This window comes from Lissotriton vulgaris, chromosome 9 (genome assembly GCF_964263255.1).
Source record: "Lissotriton vulgaris chromosome 9, aLisVul1.2, whole genome shotgun sequence".
NCBI classification, from domain to species: Eukaryota; Metazoa; Chordata; class Amphibia; order Caudata; family Salamandridae; genus Lissotriton; species Lissotriton vulgaris.
Genome location: NC_141697.1, coordinates 2,817,747 through 2,832,475, shown reverse-complemented (window position 1 = coordinate 2,832,475; position 14,729 = coordinate 2,817,747). Strand labels below are relative to the sequence as shown.

General features: G+C 52.5%; 1 protein-coding gene across 1 annotated transcript in view; it reads right to left on the bottom strand.

The window, feature by feature from the left end:
• Window positions 1-14,729, bottom strand: part of FSIP1 (fibrous sheath interacting protein 1) — an 898,930-nt gene that overhangs the window by 460,942 nt on the left and 423,259 nt on the right. Inside the window, exon 9 of the mRNA XM_086936904.1 lies at window positions 10,913-11,077. Within this exon, the coding sequence (XP_086793030.1) occupies window positions 10,913-11,077 (165 nt within the window). The remainder of the gene's footprint in view (window positions 1-10,912; window positions 11,078-14,729) is intronic.

Below are 14,729 nucleotides of genomic sequence, written 5' to 3'. Positions count from 1 at the left end.
CTGCTTGTGCCTACAGTGTGGGCCAGCGATTTGTGGACTATGTGCCACTTCTTGTATTGAGCATTCCAGTTTTCACTCAAAACGTAACCGAAAGAAAGAAGAACAAATGATGTTACAAGAACAGACTGATCGATTCATGAGGATCGATATTTCATGAAGGGTCCGTAGGGAACAAGGAGGGAATGAGGAAAATTAAATTTTGGCCATGTTGTGTTCCCTAGCGCGTACCCCACCGACTCCATGTACCAGCTTAAAGTGCATGTGACTTCCCTCCTGTGCCAGCTATGAAGACGCAAATACATTTGCGTCCACCGTCAACTTGTCCTCTTTCAGACGCACCATGAATGGATTATATAGTCCGTTCCTAAGTATGCTATGCCAACGTCTTTTTGTAGTACACTTTTCAATTTTTCCTGCTCTAGCCAGAGTAGGCCCTGAATTCCTGCCATCTGAACCTCTTTTGTGGCTCCTGGCTCTGCCCAGGCTACCTCTGTACTCATGAACTATGTCCTATATTCAGCGCGGCCCCTCGCGCTCAGCTCAAGCCTGCTTTCTGCCAAGACTGACTATAACCTTCGAGTTATCTGTTCCGCTCCCCGAGAATACATTCCTGCCTACTAGATCCTGTAAACATCCTCTCCAGCTGCAGAGCCAAAAGGCCGATCTGTCTTAATGCAAGTAATTCATAGCCTCCGTTGCCATGCTTCCATGGAAGGCCCCGTGCCCCCCACGCTTCACATGTAGACACTCAGGCGCTTATACACGCATCCACAGTTAGCATAGAATAGCTTCTACCCTAGAGACCTTTCCGCCCAGATAGTATAGTTCCTAAACATCAGATACCAGATATGATAGAAGTACAAGTTGATCTGACATGCCAGACTTCTGTCTCTTTCCTGTCAGTGTAAATGTCAAGACCCCTGCACCCCGTCAGTCACACGTCATGCAGCTGCGCGCGCATCCAAGCTTCCGATTTCTGCTGACATTGCAACATTCTGTTAGCGCCACCCCTTGGTGCCACCCACTTACGTCACCTATCAGTGACGTTTCTAGCACACACCTCTAGTTCACGCCTAGTTTACGCCTCTTGATGATGTATTGGTACCACGTGTATACTGTTATCTTGTTTTCTCTCAGCTGTTACGCCTCTCACATTGAAACTTATGATGTAAATCAAGTATATAAGCTATGTGATGTCAATAAACGAGAGCGCGCTCATCTATCCCTTCTGACACCCCTGTGGTGGTCAGAACATGATATCCTGATTCCTTTATGAGGAATAAACCCTTAGAAACTCTAACACCACGGACTCTGTTTTCTTTCCTTTTAATTGAGTTATCATTGATTAAGTACTTACCTGCATAGAAATTAAGAGAGTAAATTAATTATTTACGTCACCCTGGTAGGCCTTGGCTACACCTATGCCCTGGGTACCTATGGTACACTGTTACAGGGGCCTATAAGGTGAACCAATTCCAATTGTGTTATGCACCTAAGGTACATGGAGTCCATTTTAAGGAGAGAGCAATCAGCCTGGGGCCCTGAATAGCAGGATCCCAGGCCAACTAAGTCAAAAACCAGCTAAACACCAGGCAAAAAAAGTTTGGGGTAACCATAGTCAGATATCCACCTTCCTACACTTACCATGTCAGATTTTGGAAGGCAGCACAGTGACTGGGGTCCTAATTATCAGGATCCCAGTCAGTGTAGTCAAAAAGTCACCAGGCTAAAAGTGGGTGCAACCATGCTAGACGGATCCAACCTTCTTACAAACACTTGCAACCACCACTTCCCCCACTAATGCGCCTTTACACAGGCGTCACTGCAGTCCAACACTTCCAACAAAGCACTCTCACTCACCTAGGACACCCAACGATGCCCACAAAGGCCTCACTGCAGTCCAACGCTTCCAACAAAGCACTCTCACTCACCCAGGACACCCAACAGTTCCCACCGAGGCCTCACTGCACTCCAACCCTTCCAACCACCACTTCCACCCACTAATGCACCTCATACTAGTGTCACTGCAGTCCAACACTTACAACCAAGCACCTAGGTGCAGCGACAAACAGCAAGATAAAAGCACCACACTAGTCACTCGCCCAGGACACCTAACACTTCCCCGACAGGCCTCACTGCAGTCCAACACTTCCATCCAAGCACACTCACTCACCCAGGACACTCAACACTTCCTACACAGGCCTCACTGCAGTCCAACACTTCCAACCAAGCACTCTCACTAAAGCAGGACACCACCACTTCCTACACAGGCCAAACTGCAGTCCAACACTAACAACCAAGCACTCTCACTCCCCCCAGGACACCCAACACTTCCTACACAGGCCTAGCTGCAGTCCAACACTTCCAACCAAGCACTCTCAGTCGCCCAGGATGCCCAACACTTCCTACAAAGGCCTCACTGCAGTCCAACGCTTCCAACAAAGCACTCTTAGTCACCCAGGACACCAAACAACATCCCACACAGGCCTCACTGCAGTCCAACACTTCCAACAAAGCACTCTCACTCGCCCAGGACACCCAACACTTCCCACACAGACCTCACTGTAGTCCAACACTTCCAACCAAGCACTCTCACTAACCCAGGACACCACCACTTCCTACACAGACCTCGCTGCAGTCCAACACTTCCAACCAAGCACTCTCACTCGCCCAGGATGCCCAACACTTCCCAGACAGGCCTCACTGCAGTACAACACTTCCAACAAAGCACTCTCAGTCGCCCAGGACACCCAACACTTCCTACACAGGCCTCATTGCAGTCCAACGCTGCCAAGAAAGCACTCTCACTCCCCCTCAGGACACCCAACACTTTCCAAACAGGCCTCACTGCAGTCTAGCACTTCCAACCAAGCACGCACACTCGCCCAGGACACCCGACACTGACCAAACAGGCATCACTGCAGTCCAACACATCCAACAAAAGCACTCTCACTCCCCGCAGGACACCCAACACTTCCCAAACAGGCCTCACTGCAGTCCAACACTTCCAAAAAAGCACTCTCAGTCGCCCAGGACATCCAACACTTCCCACACATGCCTCCCTGCAGTCCAACACTAACAACCAAGCACTCTCTTTACAGCAGGACACCACCACTTCCTGCACAGGCCTCACTGCAGTCCAACACTTCCAGCAAAGCAATCTCACTCGCCCAGGACACCCAACACTTCCCAGACAGGCCTCACTGCAGGCCAACGCTTCCAACAAAGCACTCTCAGTCGCCAAGGACGCCCAACACTTCCTACACAGGCCTCATTGCAGTCCAACGCTGCCAAGAAAGCACTCTCACTCCCCCCCAGGACACCCAACATTTTCCAAACAGGCCTCACTGCAGTCCAACAATTCCAACAAAGCACTGTATCGCCCAGGACACCCAACAACATCCCACAAAGGCCTCACTGCAGTCCAACACTTCCAACCAAGCAATCTCACCTCCTAGGACACCCAACACTTCCCACACATACCTCCCTGCAGTCCAACACTAACAACCAAGCACTCTCTCTAAAGCAGGACACCAACACTTCCCAAACAGGCCTCACTGCAGTCCAACACTTCCAACCAAGCACGCACACTCGCCCAGGACACCCGACACTGACCAAACAGGCATCACTGCAGTCCAACACATCCAACAAAGCACTCTCAGTCTCCGCAGGACACCCAACACTTCCCAAACAGGCCTCACTGCAGTCCAACACTTCCAAAAAAGCCCTCTCAGTCGCCCAGGACATCCAACACTTCCCACACATGCCTCCCTGCAGTCCAACACTAACAACCAAGCACTCTCACTCGCCCAGGACACCCAACACTTCCCAAACAGGCCTCACTGCAGTCCAACACTTCCAACCAAGCACACACACTCGCCCAGGACACCCGACACTGACCACACAGGCATCACTGCAGTCCAACACTTCTAACCAAGCACTCTCACTCCCCGCAGGACACCCAACAATTCCCAAAGAGGCCTCACTGCAATCCAACACTTCCAACAAAGCACTCTCCCTCACCCAGGACACCCAAAACTTCCTACACAGGCCTCTCTGCAGTCCAACGCTTCCAACAAAGCACTCTCACGCCACCCAGGACACCCAACACTTCCCACACAGACGTCCCTGCAGTCCAACACTTCCAACAAAGCACTCTCACTCCCAGCAGGACACCCAACACTTCCTAAACAGGCCTCTCTGCAGTCCAACACTTCCAACAAAGCACTCTTAGTCGCCCAGGACCCCCAACACTTCCAACACAGGCCTCACTGCAGCCCAACGCTTCCAACAAAGCACTCTCACTCCCCCAGGACACCCAACACTTCCCAAACAGGCCTCACTGCAGTCCAACACTTCCAATAAAGGACTCTCACTCGCCCAGGACACCCAACACTTCCTACACAGGCCACACTGCAGCCCAATGCTTCCAACAAAGCACTCTCACTCCACCCAGGACACCCAACACTTCCCACACAGACGGCCCTGCAGTCCAACACTTCCAACAAAGCACTCTCACTCCTAGCAGGACACCCAACACTTCCTAAACAGGCCTCTCTGCAGTCCAACACTTCCAACAAAGCACTCTCAGTCGCCCAGGACCCCCAACACTTCCAACACAGACCTCACTGCAGTCCAACGCTTCCAACAAAGCACTCTCACTCCCCCCAGGACACCCAACACTTCCCAAACAGGCCTCACTGCAGTCCAACACTTCCAAGAAAGCACTCTCTGTCGCCCAGGACACCCAATACATCCCAAACAGGCCTCCCTGCAATCCAACACTTCCAACAAAGCACTCTCACTCGCCCAGGACACCCACCACTTCGCAAACAGACCTCACTGCACTCCAACACTTCCAACCAAGCACTCTCACTCACCCAGGACACCCAACATTACCCACACAGACCTCACTGCAGTCCAACACTTCACACAAGCACTCTCACTCGCACAGGACACCCAACACTTCCAACACAGGCCTCACTGCAGTCCAACACTTCCCACACAGGCCTCACTGCAGTCCAACACTTCCAACCAAGCACTCTCACTAAAGCAGGACACCACCACTTCCTACACAGGCCTCCCTGCAGTCCAACACTTCCAACAAAGTACTCCCACTCACCCAGGACACCCAGCAGTTCCCACAGAGGCCTCACTGCACTCCAACCCTTCCAACCACCACTTCCCCCCACTAATGCACCTCATACTAGTGTCACTGCAGTCCAACACTTACAACCAAGCACCTAGGTGCAGCGACAAACAGCAAGATAAAAGCACCACACTAGTCACTCACCCAGGACACCTAACACTTCCCAGACAGGCCTCACTGCAGTCCAACACTTCCATCCAAGCACACTCACTCGCCCAGGACACCCAACACTTCCTACACAGGCCTCACTGCAGTCCAACACTTCCAACCAAGCACTCTCACTAAAGCAGGACACCACCACTTCCTACACAGGCCTCACTGCAGTCCAACACTAACAACCAAGCACTCTCACTCCCCCCAGGACACCCAACACTTCCTACACAGGCCTCACTGCAGTCCAACACTTCCAACCAAGCACTCTCACTAAAGCAGGACACCACCACTTCCTACACAGGCCTCACTGCAGTCCAACACTAACAACCAAGCCCTCTCACTCCCCCCAGGATGCCCAACACTTCCTACAAAGGCCTCACTGCAGTCCAACGCTTCCAACAAAGCACTCTTAGTCACTCAGGACACCAAACAACATCCCACACAGGCCTCACTGCAGTTTAACACTTCCATCAAAGCACTCTCACGAGCCCAGTACACCCAACACATCCCACACAGGCCTCACTGCAATCCAACACTTCCAACAAAGCACTCTCCCTCACCCAGGACACCCAACACTTCCCACACAGACCTCCCTGTGGTCCAACACTTCCAACCAAGCACTCTCACTGAAGCAGGACACCACCAAATCCCACACAGGCCTCACTGCAATCTAACACTTCCAACAAAGCACTCTCACTCGCCCAGGACACCCACCACTTCGCAAACAGACCTCACTGCACTCCAACACTTCCAACCAAGCACTCTCACTCACCCAGGACACCCAACACTACCCACACAGACCTCACTGCAGTCCAACACTTTCAACCAAGCACTCTCACTCGTCCAGGACACCCAACACTTCCAACACAGGCCTCACTGCAGTCCAACACTTCCCACACAGGCCTCACTGCAGTCCAACACTTCCAACCAAGCACTCTCACTAAAGCTGGACACCACCACTTCCTACAAAGGCCTCACTGAAGTCCAACACTTCCAACAAAGCACTCTCACTCGCCCAGTACACCCAACACTTCCCAAACTGGCCTCACTGCAGTCCAACACTTCCAACCAAGCACTCTCACTCCCCGCAGGACACCCAACACTTCCCAAACAGGCCTCACTGCAGTCCAACACTTCAAACAAAGAACTCTCAGTCGCCCAGGACGCCCAACACTTCCTACAGAGGCCTCACTGCAGCCCAATGCTTCCAACAAAGCACTCTCACTCGCCCAGGACACCCAACACTTCCCAGATAGGCCTCAGTGCAGTCCAACACTTCCAACCATGCACTCTCACTCGACCAGGACACCCAACACTTCCCAAACAGGCCTCACCGCAGTCCAACGCTTCCAACCAAGCACTCTCACTCACCAAGGACACCCAACACTGCCCACACAGGCCTCACTGCAGTCCAACGCTTCCAACCAAGCACTCTCACTCACCCAGGACACCCAACACTTCCCACATAGACCTCCCTGCGGTCCAACACTTCCAACCAAGCACGCACACTCGCCCAGGACACCCGACACTGACCACACAGGCATCACTGCAGTCCAACACTTCCAACCAAGCACTCTCACTCCCCCCAGGACAGATTCATGTGACAACAACATCAGGTTCACACACCACATAGACAGAGAACAAGTAAACTACTTAGATGTGATGATAAAACATCAAGAAGGGTCACTAATTGTAGATTTATTTGTCAAACCAACTGCCAAAAACACACTCCTCCACTACGATAGTTTCCATCCAGCCACCCAAAAAAACAGTGTACCATTCGGAGAATTTCTAAGGCTGAGGCGCAACTGTACAAACATACAAGATTACGACGCCAAAGCCAAAATGATGAAAGAGAAGTTTTTAACCAGAGGATATCCGAAGAAAATTATAAGAGACTCATTCAAACGGGCCCGTTTTTATGATAGACAAAGCTTGCTACAACCAAAAACAAACAAGAACATTTCCCAATTGGTATTTGTCACGAAACATTCAAGTATAAATGAACGAATAAGACAAACGGTATGTGCCAATTGGCACGTTCTAAATGTCAATGTTCCCAAGCCAGACCAGTTACCCAAACCCATTTTTGCGTATAAAAGAAATAAAACATAGAAAGACCATATAGTGAGATCAAGAATGACAGCAAAAAGTTGTACCACACAAAGATCTATAACAAATATGAAACCTGTGGTCGGAAACTACAAATGTTCTAATTGCAAATCTTGCAAGTCAGCAATAGAGGGAGAAAGTTTAACTTTCAATAAACAACTAATTAAACCATCAGACCTCAACAATTGCAGAACTGCAAATGTAATTTATTTGATAATTTGTCCCTGTGATAAGGGTGATGTAGGACAAACAGGCAGAACCTTCAATATCAGGCTAACAGAACACAGATCGGCAATAAGAACAAAGAAATTAACTGCACCCATGGTATGCCATTACGTCGAACACAATCACACACCAGAGGATATGTCATGGTATATCCTTGAAAGGATACATCCAAGAGTAGGCTTAGAACCAGACAAGATACGCAAAATGAGAGAAGTCTACTGGATATTTTTATTGGGTACTGCAACCGATGGTCTAAATGCAGAAATTCCTTGGGAACAAGCTATTCTTTAACCTGACACGTTGAAAAAATAGACCAAAAAAATGGATGTTACTTGCAGGAAACTGAATGAGGAAGAAATCAAGTCAAATACAAATACAATACTTATGATATGTTTTATCTGACCATTGCTTGCAGATGGTAGCATATCGAAAATTTCTGGATAAGAACCCCAACGAGATTCAATAATTATTATCACTCAATAACATGTAGATAGATAAATATCCAGAATAATCCTTAGTCATCATGGAGTAAGGTCTTCTATAACATGATACATTATAATTTCCAAGTCTAGAAAGCCTCTCCTTCCCTAAATCTACAATGCATCGGTATCCAAATACGAGTCCTCACACACCACTGCAATATGGCTGATCTAATTAACTACTATTGCCTAGATCTCAGGCCAACCAGTTTAGATTACGCAAGATCGTAAAAGTCCGGCCATAGAATCACACAACGGGCTCCATAACAAAGAGGCTCAAAATACCAGAACGAGAACACGTACTCAAGATAGTGTAAAATAAATAAATATATCCAGCGACAATGGGCAAGGTTAGAGTACGTAGATCTACCCTCTATGACTTCATAATGTAAATGCGCCCAGGACACCCAACACTTCCCAGACAGGCCACACTGCAGTCCAACACTTCCAACCAAGCACTCTCACTCGCTCAGGACACCCAACACTGCCCACACAGGCCTCACTGCAGTCCAACACTTCCAACCAAGCACTCTCACTAAAGCAGGACACCACCAAATCCTACACAGGCCTCACTGCAGTCCAACACTTCCAACAAAGCACTCTTACTCGCCCAGTACACCCAACACTTCCCAAACAGGCCTCACTGCAGTCCAACACTTCCAACAAAGCACTCTCACTCGCCCAGGACACCCAACACTGCCCACACAGGCCTCACTGCAGTCCAACGCTTCCACCAAAGCACTCTCACTCCCCCCAGGACACGCAACACTTCCCAAACAGGCCTCACTGCAGTCCAACACTTCCAACAAAGCACTCTCCCTCACCCAGGGCACCCAACACATCCCACACAGGCCTCACTGCAGTCCAACACTTCCAACAAAGCACTCTCCCTCACCCAGGACACCCAACACTTCCCACACAGACCTCCCTGCAGTCCAACACTACCAACCAAGCACGCACACTCGCCCAGGACACCCGACACTGACCACACAGGCATCACTGCAGTCCAACACTTCCAACCAAGCACTCTCACTCCCCCCAGGACACCCAACACTTCCCAAACAGGCCTCACTGCAGTCCAACACTTCCAACAAAGCACTCTCAGTCGCCCAGGACACCCAACACTTCCAACACAGGCCTCACTGCAGTCCAACACTTCACAAATAGGCCTCACTGCAGTCCAACACTTCCAACAAAGCACTCTCCCTCACCCAGGTCACCCAACACATCCCACACAGGCCTCATTGCAGTACAACACTTCCAACAAAGCACTCTCCCTCACCCAGGACATCCAACACTTCCCACACAGACCTCCCTGCAGTCCAACACTTACAACCAAGCACGCACACTCGCCCAGGACATCCGCCACTGACCACACAGCAGTCCAACACTTCCAACCAAGCACTCTCACTCGCCCAGGACGCCAACACTTCCCAGACAGGCCTCACTGCAGTCCAACACTTCCAACCAAGGACTCTCACTCACCCAGGACACCCAACACTTCCCAGACAGGCCTCACTGCAGTCCAACACTTCCAACCAAGCACTCTCACTCGCCCAGGACACCCAACACTGCCCACACAGGCCTCACTGCAGTCCAACACTTCCAACCAAGCGATGTTACCTCCCAGGACACCCAACACTTCCTACTGAGGCCTCACTGCAGTCCAACACTAACAACCAAGCACTCTCACTCGCCCAGGACACCCAACACTTCCCACACAGGCCTCACTGCAGTCCAACACTTCCGACCAAGCACTCTTACTAAAGCAGGACACCACCACTTCCTACACAGGCCTCACTGCATTCCAACACTTCCAACCAAGTACTCTCACTCGCCCAGGACACCCAACACTTCCCAAAGAGGCCTCACAGCAGTCCAACACTTCCAACCAAGCACTCTCACTCGCCCAGGACGCCAACACTTCCCAGACAGGCCTCACTGCAGTCCAACACTTCCAACCAAGGACTCTCACTCACCCAGGACACCCAACACTTCCCAGACAGGCCTCACTGCAGTCCAACACTTCCAACCAAGCACTCTCACTCGCCCAGGACACCCAACACTGCCCACACAGGCCTCACTGCAGTCCAACACTTCCAACCAAGCGATGTTACCTCCCAGGACACCCAACACTTCCTACTGAGGCCTCACTGCAGTCCAACACTAACAACCAAGCACTCTCACTCGCCCAGGACACCCAACACTTCCCACACAGGCCTCACTGCAGTCCAACACTTCCGACCAAGCACTCTTACTAAAGCAGGACACCACCACTTCCTACACAGGCCTCACTGCATTCCAACACTTCCAACCAAGTACTCTCACTCGCCCAGGACACCCAACACTTCCCAAAGAGGCCTCACAGCAGTCCAACACTTCCAACCAAGCACGCTCACTCGCCCAGGAAACCCGACCTGCCCACACGGGCATCACTGCAGTCCAACACTTCCAATCAAGCACTCTCACTCCCCCCAGGACACCCAACACTTCCCAAATAGGCCTAATTGCAGTCCAACACTTCCAACTAAGCACTCTCACTCACCCAGGACACCCAACACTTCCTACACATGCCTCACTGCAGTCCAACACTAACAACCAAGCACTCTCACTCGCCCAGGACACCCAACACTTCGAATCACCACTTACCCCCACTGATCTCAAGTAATTTCACCGTGCATAGTATTTACACGCCAACCCCCACCCAGGTACCGTCACGACGCGTGGTACCCAACACCAAGTACTATCGCCCTGCATTGTACCTCACCCCCAATTACTGTCACTAGTGTGGTACCTGATTACTCTGGGTCTCGATACTGGTGCAGGAGCTGCTATTTGAAGCAAATTCTTTGGCAGAGAGGACAGCTTGGAGTTCTGCATCAATTTTATCCAAAAGTTTGTGTTCCTCTGGCTCCGGCGTGTACCCCTCTCCCGGTACGATCCATCGGGATACCTCCACCTGCAAGACACACCACTGTTTCGATTAAGAAATATCCACTGCTTTGAGCCACTGACAGCCTTAGAAAAGATTTAAAGTTGAACCCCTCGGGCAAGACTGACCATACAGGACACAGAGCCTGAGACAAGGTGCTGCGATCAGAGTGTGACTGACCTTACTGGAAACAGAGCCTGAGACAAGGGGCTGCGATCAGAGCAGGACTGACCTTACTGGACACAGAGCCCGAGACAAGGGGCTGCGATAAGAGCAGGACTGACCTTACTGGACACAGAGCCTGAGACAAGGGGCTGCAATCAGAGCAGGACTGACCTTACTGGACACAGAGCCCGAGACAAGGGGCTGCAATCAGAGCAGGACTGACCTTACTGGACACAGAGCCTGAGACAAGGGGCTGCGGTCAGAGCAGGACTGGCCTTACTGGACACAGAGCCTGAGACAAGGGGCTGCGGTCAGAGCAGGACTGACCTTACGGGACAGAGAAACGGGGAGACAAGGGGCTGCGGTCAGAGCAGGACTGACCTTACGGGACAGAGAAACGGGGAGACAAGGGGCTGCGGTCAGAGCAGGACTGACCTTACTGGGCATAGAGCCTGAGACAAGGGGCTGCGATCAGAGCAGGACTGACCTTACTGGACACAGAGCCTGAGACAAGGGGCTGCGGTCAGAGCAGGACTGACCTTACTGGACACGAAGCCTGAGACAAGCCCTGCGATAAGAGCCGGACTGACCTTACTGGGCATGGAGCCTGAGACAAGGGGCTGCAATCAGAGCAGGAATGACCTTACTGGACACAGAGCCCGAGACAAGGGGCTGCGATCAGAGCAGGACTGACCTTACTGGACACAGAGCCTGAGACAAGGGGCTGCGATCAGAGCAGGACTGACCTTACTGGACACAGAGCGTGGGAGACAGGGGCTGCGATCAGAGCAGGACTGACCTTACTGGACACAGAGCCTGAGACAAGGGGCTGCGATCAGAGCAGGACTGACCTTACTGGAAACAGCGCGTGGGACAGGGCTGCGGTCAGAGCAGGACTGACCTTACTGGACACAGAGCCCCCGACGGGGGCTGCGATCAGAGCAGGACTGACCTTACTGGACACGGAGCCGGAGACAAGGGGCTAAGATCAGAGCAGGACTGACCTTACTGGACACAGAGCCCCCGACGGGGGCTGCGATCAGAGCAGGACTGACCTTACTGGACACAGAGCCTGAGACAAGGGGCTGCGATCAGAGCAGGACTGACCTTACTGGACACAGAGCGTGGGAGACAGGGGCTGCGATCAGAGCAGGACTGACCTTACTGGACACAGAGCCTGAGACAAGGGGCTGCGATCAGAGCAGGACTGACCTTACTGGAAACAGCGCGTGGGACAGGGCTGCGGTCAGAGCAGGACTGACCTTACTGGACACAGAGCCCCCGACGGGGGCTGCGATCAGAGCAGGACTGACCTTACTGGACACGGAGCCGGAGACAAGGGGCTAAGATCAGAGCAGGACTGACCTTACTGGACACAGAGCCCCCGACGGGGGCTGCGATCAGAGCAGGACTGACCTTACTGGACACAGAGCCTGAGACAAGGGGCTGTGATCAGAGCAGGTGTTAGACCTGTCTGCCTTTGGGTAGTCCCTCCTTTTTATTTATTTATTTTTGTCCCCTTTTTGCCCCTCAAAACCCTTAATTTTTATGTCCACTGAATTTTTGCGGTGTTGTCGTAGGGGTTAGGTGTTCTTTGCCCTCATGGTCCTTTTTTCTGAGGCCTAGATGTCTTCCTGACTAAAAACTAGGAGATACCTAAAATGGTGGCCATTAACTGCCATAACTGCCATCCTAGGAGTAAGACCCATAGGGTAGTATAGGGACCTTCCAGAATCTTCTGGACCCTTTATGGTCAGTCTATAAAAGGCCAGGGGCAGGGTAGCCATTTTGTGTAGTCCAAAGAGCTTGAGGAGTGAGGCAGTGGCGTGGGGAGGTGGGCGCGCAAGAAGTAGTTAGTTTATCTGAAAGGTAGACAACCTCTTCGTGAGGACGTTTCCCCCCTAGCACTTGACCGAGCCATTTCGCTGGGTTATGACATCTGAGAGAGAGGCGGCTTTGCAACTACAGCTGGCCCCCCTCGAGACCCCCTTCCCCCCTGCCTTCTCAGATCCTGCCCGCTGACTGTGGCAAGACCACTAGTCCGCCTTACCGGTTTCCAAGAGGGGGAGGCAGGTATAAGTTAAGGCGTCCTTTGCTGCCCGAAGAGACATTGCTGAGGAGACTAGTGTCTGCGGAGGTGGCGCCGGCCAGGGCGCATGCTCAAGGGAAGTGTGGCCGACTGTTGTGAAGAGCAAGGAAGCGCCGATCTGCGCGCAGGCCCGGAAGCGGTGTGCCTGACTGACGGAGTAGGAAGGTAGGCGGCGCCTTGCCGAGACACTGCTCCCCCGCACCTGCTCAGTGGCGCGATCGTCGAGGGAGCTGAGGAGACAGCGCAAGTGACTGAATCACCGCTAGTCCCAGGCAGGCCTCCCCTCGGTGCCGGCTTTGAGAACACTTGTCCTGGCCCACGAGGGAGGAGCCGCCGGGAGTGGAGATCTGGAGACTAAGGGCTGGTTGGCTGAACCGGCACATTACTCGACTCGCCCCAAGTAAGGTGGCCTCCCCTCCGCTGACTACATCCTCCTGGGGGACATCAACTTCCACCTGGAGAACAACAACGACCGCAACATCACCCTGCTCGACAACCTCGCCAACCTCGGACTCAAGCAGCTGGTGTCCACCCCCACCCACCTCGCCGGACACACACTCGACGCCGCCTTCTCATCCAGCAAAGACATCGCCTTCAGCCACGCCACTGGACTCCACTGGACGGACCACAGCTGCGTCCACTTCACCTTCAGAAGAACGACGATCCACTACCACCAGCAACAGGTTGCTCGAAGAAGCTGGAACAAGATCACAGCCGACCAGCTCGCCGCTTACCTGAGCCAGCACCCTCCCGCCAGCTCAGTGAACCCCAGCCAGGCCGCCGACAACCTCACGAAGTGGATCAGCAACTGCGCGGACGAACTCGCCCCACTGAGAACCCCGCCCAGAAGAACCGGCAGCAAGAAGGCCCCATGGTTCACCGACGAACTCAAGAGCTCCAAGAAGAACTGCTGAGCCCTCGAGAAGGCCTGGAGAAGGGAACCAACACCGGAAAACAGGACCACCCTCAAGCTTGCCACCCGGAAGCACCACCAATTTATCCGCGCCACCAAGAAAACTGCATTCAAGGACCGGCTGGACAACAACGCACACAACTGCAAGGAACTCTTCAACATCGTGAAAGAGCTCTCCAACCCCAACGCCGGAAACAACGACATCACCCCATCGCAAGACCTCTGCAACTCCCTCGCCTCCTACTTCCACAACAAAATCACGGACATACACAACAGCTTCAGCACTCAACCGATGCACGCCACGACCGAACCACCGCCCCCCACCACCACCCTCCGGGCCTGGACTCCGATCAGCACCGAAGACACCGTCCGCATGATGAACTCCATCCACTCCGGATCTCCGACCGACCCCTGCCCTCACCACGTCTTCAACAAGGCCGACGCTGTCATCGCACCCCACCTGCGAGACATCATCAACACCTCCTTCGACACTGCCACCTTCCCGGAGAGCT